The sequence below is a fragment of the Urocitellus parryii genome, chromosome 10, assembly GCF_045843805.1.
Source record: "Urocitellus parryii isolate mUroPar1 chromosome 10, mUroPar1.hap1, whole genome shotgun sequence".
NCBI classification, from domain to species: Eukaryota; Metazoa; Chordata; class Mammalia; order Rodentia; family Sciuridae; genus Urocitellus; species Urocitellus parryii.
In genome coordinates this window covers 36,730,835-36,743,695 of record NC_135540.1, presented here as the reverse complement: position 1 = coordinate 36,743,695, position 12,861 = coordinate 36,730,835, and the positions used below count along the sequence as shown (strand labels likewise).

The following is a 12,861-nucleotide window of genomic DNA, read 5'->3' as shown; positions in this document are numbered from 1 at the left end:
AAAAAGAATATACTTTGGCTGGGTGCAATGGCACATGCTTGTAATCCCAGTAGTTCAGGAGGCTGAGACAAGATGATTTGAGTTTGAGGACAGCCTCAGCAACTCAGTGAGGCTCTGAGCAACATAACAAGGTCCTGGCTCAAAATAAAAAAAATTAAAGAGGGCTGGAAACACAGCTTAGTGATTAAGCACCCCTAGGTTCAATCCCCAGCACAAAAAAACAAAGCAAAACAAAAGTAAACACACACAGCTCTGAATCATATCAAATTCAAAATTACATTTCTGTCTTGTCACAAAATGAGGTATATCTATTTGACTGGTTCTACAGATACATGTATTTACTACTTACAGAAAACAATATTCCAAAAATTACCTTTTGATAATGCAAGAGAATGATAATCTCCACATGTGATCTGAATTATATATTTTTCTTGCAAAATGCTTTGAAACCTGATCAAAGAAAAGATAGTTTATGAAAGTCATAATGATTGTTAGAACTAATAATGTAATTAGGAATGAAGTCAAGAAAAACAACTTTAAATTTACCACTTCACATTCAGTACACTGAACTGTAAAAATACTTTGAAGAAAATATTGAGCATAATATATTTATAATATAATGAGTCTAATACCCTACTTATGTAAACAATTTTAACATGCAGAAATAAATGTAAGTTGAAAATAAGTTCTAATTCATGCGATCTACTAGGAAAAAAGTCTTACAAATCACTTCATGATAATGCATTTTTTCCTAGGTTTAAAAACTTATTTCTGGAAATACCATATAGGATTATCATGAGTATCAAATAATTTGATGAATGTCAAAGTTCAATTTGGGGCTAGAGAAACTAATCAAACATTTCAAATGCCAAAACAACATGATAGCTACAGCAGAATACTGGTTTGTAAGGTATAGATGGAATTCACTGGTCAGTTTAGAATTCATCACTACTTAACACATTATTTTGTCCCATTATTCCAGACTGGGAACACCTATAAAAACTTCAGCATATAATGCATAATATAATTATACAGTGTGTAATAAAATAATATTATTAATGAACATTAATATAACATACATAAGTTTGTAATTTCCACCTTATTTTAATGACCTGTGCAATATTGGTAGAATTGAAAATCTTCCTTAAGATGCTACTATATAGAGCAGAGGACAAGAATCATATAGCGTAAAATTTTACTACAAAATTACTGTTGCCTTTCAGGTAAAAGTAAAACCATTTAACAAAAGAAAAAAAAAAGTTACCTACTTTGGGTGTTCTATGCTGTAATTGTATTCAAACAGCTTTCCATCTGAGGACAGAATCAGCATATGCTCTTCTCCTTGGTCCATGGAATGTATCCTCATTTTTTTCCCTAACTTAATATACTCTGAAAAGCAAATCCAACAAGAAACTGTTATCAGTTATTATCTACTACTATTATTGATTTCATTATAATACACTTAAAATGCCTGGAAAAAAGTTAAACTAGACAATCTTCAACTTAACATGATTTTCTCTTTAAGATGCGAAGCAAATAAAAAATAACAATTCTCTTGCCAATGTACATTTTTAGATTTGGGAAAGCACTGATTTATTCTTTGTTTTACATAAAATAGAACCTTACCACAGTCAATTAAATATCTTGCTTTTAAATCCTTAAAAACATTTTTGGGTAGCAGGGGTGCTTAACCCCTGAGCCACATCCTCAGCTCTTTTTATATTGGGGCAGGGTCTCATTAAATTGCTTAAGGCATCTTTAAATTGCTGAGGCTGGCTTTGAACTCCTGATCCTCCTGCCTCAACCTCCAGAGCTGCTGGGATTACAGGCATTCACCTACTTGCCCAGTTTAAATCCTCTTTTAATAAACTGAGATAAATTAGATTTACAGTGACAAATGAAAAACTAGGTAAGAAAACATAATTTTAGAGTAACATAACTCATTTCAAGAACAAATATATTATGTATTCTGAGACATGCTATCCAAAACCAATAATAAACACCCAAGAAAGCTCCCCTCAAAAGCTAATGCCTATATTTAAAAGCAAGAATTGTGTTTGGGGGGAATATTTTTAAAGGGGGAAACCATGGAAAAAATTTTTTACAACAGTTACTATTTAATCTCAGTTTGTTCACAAAAATTAAGAGGATAGTTTGGGGACTTTGTTTCACTCTTTAATTCTAATGAAATAGAATCTACTCTTGTGAAAATCTCAAAAGCACAAACCACTTTACAAGTACTAGAGGAACAAAAATGGCCCAACAGATTAACCCCCCTCCTTTTACTTATCTTTTAATGTATTTTTATAGACTAAGCATTTCAAATCAGTTAAAAAAGAGGGATATTCAAGAAATGGTACTGGTTAATCATATTCAGTCCCCTGGGGGAAAAAAACGAATAAATTCAGACTCATCATAATCAATTCCAAACATAACAAATTTTAAATTTAAAAATAAAACTTTAAGCTGGGCGCGGTGGCGCATGTCTGTATCCCAGCTCCTTGGGAAGCTGAGGCAGGAGGATAGCAAATTCGAGCGACGCCTGAGCAATTGAGGGAAATCCTAACTCGAAAACAAAAAGGGCTGGGGGTGAGGGCTGGGGTTGTGGCTCAGCGGTAGAGCGCTTGCCTAGCGCGTGCAGGGCCCTGGGTTCGATCCTCCGCACCACATAACAAGGAAATTAAGGCATCCTGTCCAACTACATCTTTAAAAATAAATATTTTTAAAAAAGGACTGGGGGATGTAGCCCAGTTGTAGAGCAACCCCGCCCCTCACCCCGTCACAAAAAAATACCGCTTTAAAATCACTACCTTATATCTCAGAGGGTTCATAAATTTCTAATTTAAAAATCCACACACCTCCATAAAAGAAAAAGTCGGATAGACGATTTTAAAAGTTTAAATTGTGCCCAGGAAGAAATAAGGTCAACAAAAGGCAAGGCAGAAAAATATCACGACATATACGAGAGGCAAAGAGCTATTATTCAATATCCAAATTGCTATTACAAATAAATAAGAAAAAAAAGATCCACAATTCAATTTTTTTAAAAGCCAGGTAAGGATTTGAACAGGCAGTTGACCGAAAAAGGAATGCAAATGGCCAATGGAGAACTGAAAAAAATGCTCGATTTCACGCCAGTTAAATTCACAACAACACAACAGTAAGACAGCATTTACTTGGGACCAGAATTTTCTAAAGATCAACAAGATAAATCAGAACCACCATACGGCGATTAGGATCCGATCGAAGTGCAACTGAAGGCCAATGTTATACATTCGCGGATAAAGATAACTGAAGCCTCTAAAAGGCTCACAAAATCGGGGAGAGTAGGTGGTGGTGTGTGTTGCGGGGGGAGGTGGAAATCAACTTTGAACAGCAACCACTTATAAAAGGACCGTGGCTAAGAAGATGAAGATGCTCTCCGTACACTCCCACGCGGGTCACTTTGCAAAGGACGGTCCAATTTTGACCAACATCCTGCGAACTCCGCGACCAGTGGGGACCGGGGTAAAGAGAAGTTCAGGTGCGCTGCACCGCGAGACCACCTGAGCCGGGCGCGCGTCCGCCGCCCCAGACACAGCCGCCAGCCAAATGGCCTTCCGACCGCTCCCACCCGTACCAGGCGAAGGACAGCACATCGCACTCCAGCCCCTCTCAGGGAAAGCGACAGTGCCAGCCACGCCACCCCCACTCGAGGCCGAGCGGATACCTCCCGCACGCCCCACTTACTGGGCTTCCTCGCCCCGTCGCTCCTCGGCGGCAGCTGGTGGATCTCGACGCCAGCCCCGCCGCGCTCCAGCACCGCTAGGCGCCTCGACGTGCAGCATATCTGGCGCGTAGCCTCGGACCTCCGGAGTATCGCGCTGCGGAGACCCGAGGCGCTGGGGAAGAGCCACAGTCCCGCGCAGTGCGGCTCCACGGAGCGGGACGCGGCAGCCCGGCCGGGATTCGAGCGCGCGCGGCCCCGCGACCTCCTCCGCAGCCTCGGCTCCATCACTGCTTTTTTTTTCTTTTTCTTTTTGGCTCCGCGGCCGCGAGGCAACAGGAGAACGTCGAGGACCGCCAGTCTCCAGCCCCGGCGTCGCGCTGAGGAGCTGGAGTTAGCGCCGGCGGCGTCCGAGATTCGATTCCGCCCCTGCCCCGCCCCTGCCCCGCCCCTGCCCCGACGCCGGGCTCCTCACGTGCTGTTTGGGGGCGGGGCCAGCAGTCAACGGAGAAAACGAAACTGTTTTGTTTGGGTTTTTTATTTGTCAGGCGAAAAGGAAATTAAAAGGGAAACTCCCGAGCGTTTCGAAAGGCTTGGGAGGCGGTCCGAGAAAGAAATCTCTGGTAGGTGGTAAAGTGGGCCCAAGAGGTCGTCTCCGGGCTGGACCACGGCCACCAGAATTCCTGGACTGGATGGCTTTCGAGGAAACTGCGATTCCGCTAGGAGGCACCCTGACGCTGGCCGATTCTAGAGAAGGCTGTAGGGTGAAAACACAAGCTAAAGTGTATTTAGCGTCCGTTCCAGGTTCAAACCATAGAACGGAAATGAAACTGAAGAAGAAAGCTGGGCAGTCAGTCCACCCCCTTCTCACCCCACGCACCTTGGCATCTTCGTGCCTTGTAAACAGGGATCTGTCCTATTGTCAGTATAGTTTGGCCTTTTCTAGAATTGTATACAATGGAATCATACCAAAGTAGTCTTTTGTGTCTGATCTTTTTACTTAGCATAATGCTTTGAGATTCATCCTTTTGTGTTGCCCAAGTATCCTCCCTTGTTATGCTTTGTGCATTCTGTGATATGGATATATCACAATTTATTTATCCATTCACCAATTGATGGTGGTGTTAGTCCTTTCCAGTTTGGGGCTACAGTGAATAGAGCTGCTATGAATATTTGTGCACAAGTCTTTGAGGAAACAAATGTTTTCATTTCCTCTGGGTAAATACCTATAAGTGGAATTGCTGTATCTTTTGATAAATGGTTGGATATCTTCAAAAGAAACTGCTAAGTGCTTGTACTCTGAAGTGCTTGTACCATTTTACATTCTCTCCAACAATTTATGTCACTCCACACTTAACAGTTGTAGTGTAACTTTTGCTAACAGTTGTAGTGTAATCTTGTTTTGGTTTTAATTTTAATTTCCCTAATGACTAATGATACTGAGTGTCTTTTGAGTGTACTTATTTTGCTATCTATAGCTCTCTCTTTGGTGAAGGGTTTATTGGAATCTTTTGCCCATTTAGTAAATCAATGGCTTCACGTATCTGAGGGTTCTTTCTATATAAGGATTCTTCAGATGTTTTATACCATGTCCTTTATTAAATGTTTATATATTTTAAAATATTTATTTATTTGCAGATGAACACACGGTATCTTTATTTTCATATGGTGCTAAGGATCGAACCCAGTGCCTCAGGCATGCAAGGCAAGCAGGTTTGCCACTGAGCTACAGCCTCTTATATATATATATATTTTGTAATGTTTTCTACCAGTCTGTGGCTTACCTTTTCATTTTATTAAAATTGTCTTTTGAAGAGCTAGTTATATTTTATGCAGTTCTTTCATTTTTTCCTTTTGTGTTGTTTTTTCACCTGAAAACTTTGCTGAACACAAGATTGCAAGATATTCTCACTTGTGTTCAAGAAGTTTTACAGATTTAGGTCTTTATTGTATTCAAACACATTATTCTTTATAGTATGGGGAGAGAGTAAAGGTAGTATTTATTTTTTTCCATATGGACTTCTACTTGTTCCAGCTTTGATTATGTCCATTAATTTGCGTGATTTGTTTCTGGATTTTTAATTGTTCCATATGATCTGCTGACCTATATGTCTGTTTTACTCTACCCACACACTGTCTTATTTACTATAAATCCTGAGTCTCAAATTCAGTTCATATGATAGGGGCTGGGATTGTAGCTTAGTGGTAGAGCACTTGCCTTACATGTGTGAGGCATTGGGTTTGATTCTCAGCACCAAATACAAATAAATAAATAAATAAAATTCCATCAATAACTAATAAAATATTTTTAAAAATCAGTTCATATTTGCATGTCAGCATTGTCCTTTTTCAGTATAATTTGCTTATTCTAGATCCTTTGCATTTTTACATATACTTTAGGATCAACTGATGATCAAATTGATCAATTTCTACGAAACAGACTGTTGTGATTTTGCTTGAGATTGCATTGAATTATCAGTTTAGCAGGGTGCTTTAGCTAGTAGCCCCAGCTGCTCTGAAGTCTGAGGCTAGAGGAAAGCTTAAGCCTAGGAGTTAAAGGCCAGCCTGGAAACATAGTGAGATCATCTCAAAAAAAAAAAAAGTGTGTGTGTGTGTATATATACATACATACACATATTTATATATGAATTTTGGAAGAATTGGTGTTTTTTTTAGTGAACATGATCTCTCCCTCTACATTAATTCAAAGTTTTCTTTCAATTATATTTTATAATGTTAGTGTATAGTCATACATATTTATTAAAATTATCCTTAGATATTTCTTGTTTTTTGATATTGTAAAAGGTACTTTTTTCAAATTTCAATTTATAATTCTTGTGACTACATGGAAATACAATTAGTCTTTATACAGTGACCTTGAATCCCGAGACCTTTCTATATTTACTTAATAGTTCTAGTTTTTGTAGATTGTGCAAATAAGACAGTTTTGTTCCTTCCTATCCAATCTGTATGCCTTTTATTTTCTTTGCCCTCTTGAATAGATTCCTACCTCTAGTAAAATGATGAGAGATGGTGTTAGTAGGAAAGCATTAAGTCTTTTGCCAGTAAGTATGAGCTTAACTACACAGGCTTTATCAGGTTGGCAAAGTTCCCTTCTAGTCCTTGTGTGCTGAGAAAATTTATCATGCATGAGCAGGTGTTGGATTTTGTCAAGTTACTTTTCTGTCTGTACTAATTGTATTTTTTCTGTTAATATGGTAAAATGTAATCGACTTTTTAATGCATTTCTAGGCTAAACTCCCACTTGCTCATAGGTATTACCCATTTTGTTTTGTTGTATGTGTTCAATGTTTTAAAATTTGGATTTTTGTATCTCTGTTATTTTGTTCTTTGTCTCCCCCCCCACACACACACACACAGCACTGGGGATTGTACCCAGGGCCTCAAAACATGCTAGGCAGGTACTGCATTCTCAGCCCTTTTTATTTTATTTTGAAATTGAGTCTCACCAAGTTGCCCAAGCAACTTGAAATGTTCCTGTCTCAACCTCCCATGTAGCTGGGATTATAGACTTATACCACCACACCTGGCTTGCCTCTTTTTGATACTGGGGTATTGCTGAGGTAAAAAAACAAACCAAAACAAAACTAAATGGGAAGTGTTCCTTCTTCCCTGGCTTTCTGAAGGATTATGTATCAAATTAATACTGTTTTTTTCCTTAACTGTTTAGAACAATTCATCCATTTGCATTAAACAATCAAAAAAAGTAATGGTGGTAAAAGATCAGGTACTGGGGAACCCTTAAGTTTAGAGATTACCTTTATTTTTTTTCTTTCTGTACTGGGGATTGAACCCATGGCCTCACACATTAGGCAAGCACCCTACCACTGAGCCACATCCCCAGCCTGATTACTTTTTCCTTTAAAATTCAAATAGAATAAATACAATTCAAATAGAATTATTCCACTTATTAACGTTGAAAACAGACAAATCTAAAGTAACTCAGGATTTCTTTGAGGGCTTATAGTTTTACTGACCCTGTTATATCTAGTGACCCTGGCAAGTTCTCTCTGTTCTGTATGTCTTCAGGTGACCTCTGTCCCTTTTTCATATCAGAACCCAGTATGGACTTGGCCCCATAGTCTTCCATTTCCCCAGCTACCACTAGTACCACTAACACAAGGCTTCTGGAATGGTTAGGACAGCAGCAGGAATTTGTAGAACAACTTACACTTAACTTTTTTTTTTTTAAAGTACCAGAGATTGAATCCAGAGTTGCTTAACCACTGAGTCACATCCCCAGCCCTTTATTTTTTATTTTGATACAGGCTCTAAGTTGCTTAGGGCCTCAATTAGTTGCTGAGGCTGACTAGGAACTTGCCATCCTCCTGAGTTGCTGGGATTACAGATGTGTGCCACCATGCCTGGCTATACTTTGTTTTGTACAGTTAAAATAAGGAGATTAGATTAAACTATGATTTTATGAAACACATTTTATTGCCACACAAAGATTTTTTTTTATGTTTGAGGAGAATAATAATGGAAATAAATTTCACAGAGAATATATTCAATAGGGAAGATACATAAACCACATAGTGTGTAAGTTCCAATTTCATTGGAGTCTAATTATTAAAGTCTACAGTGGCACAATTAGGATGGAAAGTGAAAGTTTGATTGTTTCAAGTATCCCTGCGTAAGAGTAGTTCTCAGCAGAGACTAGACATGTGGGCAGTGCTGGTGCTGCCTGGCCAGGCTTTGGGACTTGGCTCAAAGGCTACCTGGACAGCCCTGCCTGGCAGAAGCTCTCGATCTTTGGAGAAGTGGTCAACACAGTGTGGTCTGCCACAACCTAAGCTCTCAAAGTGTTTGCCAAACTCTTGGGTTTAATACGTATTTTGGAGTCTAATGGTTGAAGTCAGAAACTCACATATGGGTTCTGATAAAGCATGATATAACATTCTCATAGCAAAGGGCTTACCCTTCAAGTTGTTATCACAGAAAAAATATGGCATTTGCCAGTAAATGGGTGGAACTGGAGAATAACATACTAAGTGAAATAAGCCAATCCCAAAAAACCAAAGGCCGAATGTTCTCTCTGATATGTGAATGCTGGTCCCTAACAAGGAAAGGTAGGGAGGGGAAATAGAGAAATAGGAAATATGGCAAATTTTGTATTTGGAATCATTTCAAAGCTACATAGTAATTTTTTTTTACTTTTAAAAAATCTTTATTTATTTTATTCTTATTTGTTGCTTTTAGCTATACATGACAGTAGGATGTATTCTGACATATTATACATACATGGGTTGCAGCCCATTATAATTTTGATCCCATTCTTGTGGTTGAACATAATGTGGAGTTACATTGGTTGTGTATTCATATATGCACATAGGAAAGTTCTGCCTTATTCATTCTACTGTCTTTCCTGACCCCATTTCCCCTTCCTTCTCTTTATTCCCATTTGTCTAATACAATGAATTTCTCTATTTCCCCTCTCTACCTTTCCTTGTTAGGGGCTAGCATTCACATATCAGAGAGAACATTTGGCCTTTGGTTTTTTGGGATTGGCTTATTTCACTTAGTATGTTATTTTCCAGTTCCATCCATTTACTGGCAATGCTATAGTTTCATTCTTTGAGGCCGAGTAATATTCCGTTGGCTACATAATTTAAAATTTAACATTAGGTAGAACTGGTCTACAAAATTCATTAGTTATTTGGTATGGCAGTTACAACTCCCTTAATTTACTCTATAGCCACAATAATGACACATTTTAACTTCACGTTTCCCCAACTCTAAGTAGGAGTTCTGTAAAGGTAAAATTTCTAAGCTGATTCTAAGCTGCAAAAGTCTGAGTTAAAGTGTAAAAGACCGGGCATTGTAAAGCTTCTAAATGGCAAGGCCTGGGCTAAAAAGTAAAGACTAGGTATTGTTAAAATTCTTCTGCTATCCCCGGAACCTGTAATCTCTGTAAAGTTGTTAGGACAATGCTGGAACTGCCCAGTAAATATTTCCACTGACTTTCTGGTTGTTTAATAGCTAAGGGTTCTGAGTTGCTTGGCATGTAGGCATTGCAGGACCTAAACCAATCAGTTTGAATGTGTACCCCACTTAGGAGCACCAATCACCCCTGTCCAATCTGTTCCCGCCAATGTATGCACTAATCCTAACTCAGGGTTGTTGTTCAATTTTCCCGCGCCTCATGATGATTTGTTCCGATGTATGCAAAGCCCCCCACCCTCTCCAAAAAGTGTATTTAAGCTCCGCTTGAACTCTGCTCTGGGCTCTGGGCTGCTCTCCCTTCTTGAGTGAGCACAGAGTCCCAGCGCGCTGGAATGGATCCTCAATAAATCCCCTTTTGCCAATTGCATGGAGTCAGTCTCTTGAGTGGTCTCTCCCTCCGACGTTTCGCCGGACCCCCCTTACAGTTCCTGCTTGGGCTCAGTGTTTCACCAAAATAATTATAACTGCTTTTAGAATGATTCTTCAGTGATTTAATGAATCCTTTAATATTTAAATTTTTCTATCCAGCAAACTGCTAAAATAAAAACTTGAGATATTACGTAACATAAAATATGCATCTACATAGCCTTAAAACATAAAAATTAGTTTACATTTTATTTATTTTTTTCAAACTTGACAGGCTTTCAGACTTGCAGGCAGTATATTAGAGGTGCAATAATTTTTAAAAATATCAATATTATTCATATTCAGTTTATTTTTAAATTGTTCAGGAGATAATTCAGTAAAAGCAAACATTCTAGTAGCAAAGTTAGGGATACAGGAGATATTGTTGTACATAATTTTGTTAAACTAAAAATACTATTCTTTTTTTTTTTTTTTTTTTTTTTGGTACTGGGGACTGAATCCAGAGGCACTTAACCACTAAGCCACTTCCCCAGCCCATTTTTATATTTTATTTAAGGACGGGGTCTAACTAAATTTCTTTAGGCCTCACCCAGTTGCTGATCCTGGCTTTGAACTTGCACTCCTCCTGACTCAGCCTCTAGAGCCACCAGGATTATAGGCCTATGCCTTGCCCAGCAGAAAATACTATTGTTGATAATACTGAGAGGCTTGGGTGCCTGAGGCCTTCATTGAGACTCTGAAAGGTGATCATTACAATGTGATGTCACATGGGTGACAATGCACAAAGCCTCTGCTGTTGTTGATGGCTACTTGAAGTGCTTCTTGCATTCTTTCCATTGTAGAATATTTAGGCAGGTATAGAATACTATGACATGTCAATGATCTTGGAAAGTCGTTTTCACTGCAAGTTGTGGGACAGCGAAATTGTATTCCTACATCCTGTATGCCTCTTACATGCAGCCTATCACGTCCTGTAAGAAACACTAGAAAGGAATGCAATTTGGTTAAGGTACTTCATAGAAAAGAGCAAAACTTATGAAAATAAATTAATGATGCTATTTACTAAATGTTGAGTGTTCACACGTAGAAAGAGCTAGAAATATCATGGACGTTTGGTTTTTGCCCTCCATGAGTTCATGATCTAATTGCCAGGAAATTACATACATGAAAATATAATAGCAAGATATAAAGAAGTTTAATTTAGCTCAACTAGGAAATACAAGTTTAAGAGTCCACTGGAGGAACTGAGACTCAGGGCAGGGAGAGATGGCATATTGGTCTGGTCAGAGAGACCTCAGAGAGGTCACACTGGTTAGTTCTCTAGTAGAAGTTGGATGAGCTTTCAAGTGTGAAGGAAAAACAAAATGGAGTAGCATTGGCTCACAGCACCAAAAATGAAATCAGGAGGTTAACCAGATCTCAGACAAGTGCATAGCTGAACCTTTGAACTGGTCTATAGACATGGTCATCCTTGGAGCTGGCCTTTGAAACATTGTTAACCTCTGTTGACCTTCTGTACAGTGGACCCCTTCCCCCAAACTACCCAGAGACTGAAACCACACCCAATCCCTTTCTTTTAAGATGACTTAACTTTGGCCAGCACTAATCATAATTCCTGACTAACAAGGGCCCTAATTCCCAACCCACTTGCAGTTTAAAGCTATAAATACAGCTACCATCTGTAAAACTTTGGTGCACACTTGTTTGAATTTGTGTTCTCCCAAATTTCAATCCTAATTAGCCCCAAATAAAAGTAATTTTCTTTGTTCTTGACTAGGTTGCTTTATTGTAGGCCAATACAAGGTAGGGGGAAAAACCAAGGGGGGATGATATAAGTGAACTCATTGAAAATACAGACAGTTGAAGCACTGGGATAAAGCAAGTTTCCCTTTAAGAGAGGATTAAAAAGGTAGTTTGGACTTGTTAGTGAAGAACTCACAATTATTTGCAACAACATATTCAGTGGCAACAAAAATAACAAAGAGTGTGTATCAAAAATTGAGGTGGGCCTGTTGGCACATACCTATAATCTCAGCAGTTTGGGAGGCTGAAGCAGGAGAATCACAAGTTTAGAGCCAGCCTCAGCAATTTAGCAAGGTCTAAGCAATTTAGTGAGCCCCTATATCAAAATGAAGTAAAAAACAACAACAACAACAAAAAACCATCTGGAATAAGGAAAGAGGTCACAGTTTAAAAATGGGATTAGTTAGTGTGGAAGACTTTGTAAAACAGCAATATGTCTATTACTCTTATTTATTTATTTTTTTGTACCAGGGATTGAGCCTAGGGGTGCGTAACCACCGAGCTACATCCCCAGTCCTTTTTATATTTTGAGACAGGATCTTTCTAAGTTGCTTAGGTCCTTGCTAAATTGCTGAGGCTGGCTTTGAACTTGCGATCCTCCTACCTCAGCCTCCCAAGCTGCTGGGATTGCAGGCATATGCCATGTGCCCAGCTTCTTTTATTTTTTAAAATGCGAAACAGGCTTGCGTAAGGAAAAGAATGCTGTTCTAGAAGGTGGGGAACCTGGTCCTACTCCTTATTCTGCCATTAACACATGTGACCTACTGTTAAGAACCTGACTTCATTGCAAACAAGATAATTGTCTTAAAAGATATATAATTGTAGACCTCTCTGATATTGCAGTACTTACGGAGGAATTTTTTCTTTTCATCCAAAGTTAACTTGTGGAAAGCTTTCCAAAACATCTGTATAGTTGGATGTGATCTGCAGTACCCGTCATAATACTGGGAATTCTTGAGAGAAAGGGAAAAAATGGTGTTTTTTTTTGGGAATGGAATATATACAAGTTGTTTGGAAAACTG

At 38.7% G+C, this 12,861-nt stretch overlaps 2 protein-coding genes across 2 annotated transcripts in view; both read right to left on the bottom strand.

Moving 5' to 3' along the window:
• Herc5 (HECT and RLD domain containing E3 ubiquitin protein ligase 5) overlaps positions 1–3,994 on the bottom strand; it is a 53,535-nt gene extending 49,541 nt beyond the window's left edge. The window contains exons 1-3 of the mRNA XM_026405200.2: positions 3,730–3,994; positions 1,269–1,389; positions 374–450 (exon numbers count right to left, since the gene is read on the bottom strand). Coding sequence (XP_026260985.2) covers positions 374–450; positions 1,269–1,389; positions 3,730–3,994 — 463 coding nt within the window. The remainder of the gene's footprint in view (positions 1–373; positions 451–1,268; positions 1,390–3,729) is intronic.
• A 6,242-nt stretch (positions 3,995–10,236) lies between these two features.
• The window catches only part of Herc6 (HECT and RLD domain containing E3 ubiquitin protein ligase family member 6), a 55,751-nt gene continuing 53,126 nt past the window's right edge, over positions 10,237–12,861 (bottom strand). The window contains exons 22-23 of the mRNA XM_026405199.2: positions 12,690–12,792; positions 10,237–11,019 (exon numbers count right to left, since the gene is read on the bottom strand). Coding sequence (XP_026260984.2) covers positions 10,787–11,019; positions 12,690–12,792 — 336 coding nt within the window. The 3' untranslated portion in view covers positions 10,237–10,786. The remainder of the gene's footprint in view (positions 11,020–12,689; positions 12,793–12,861) is intronic.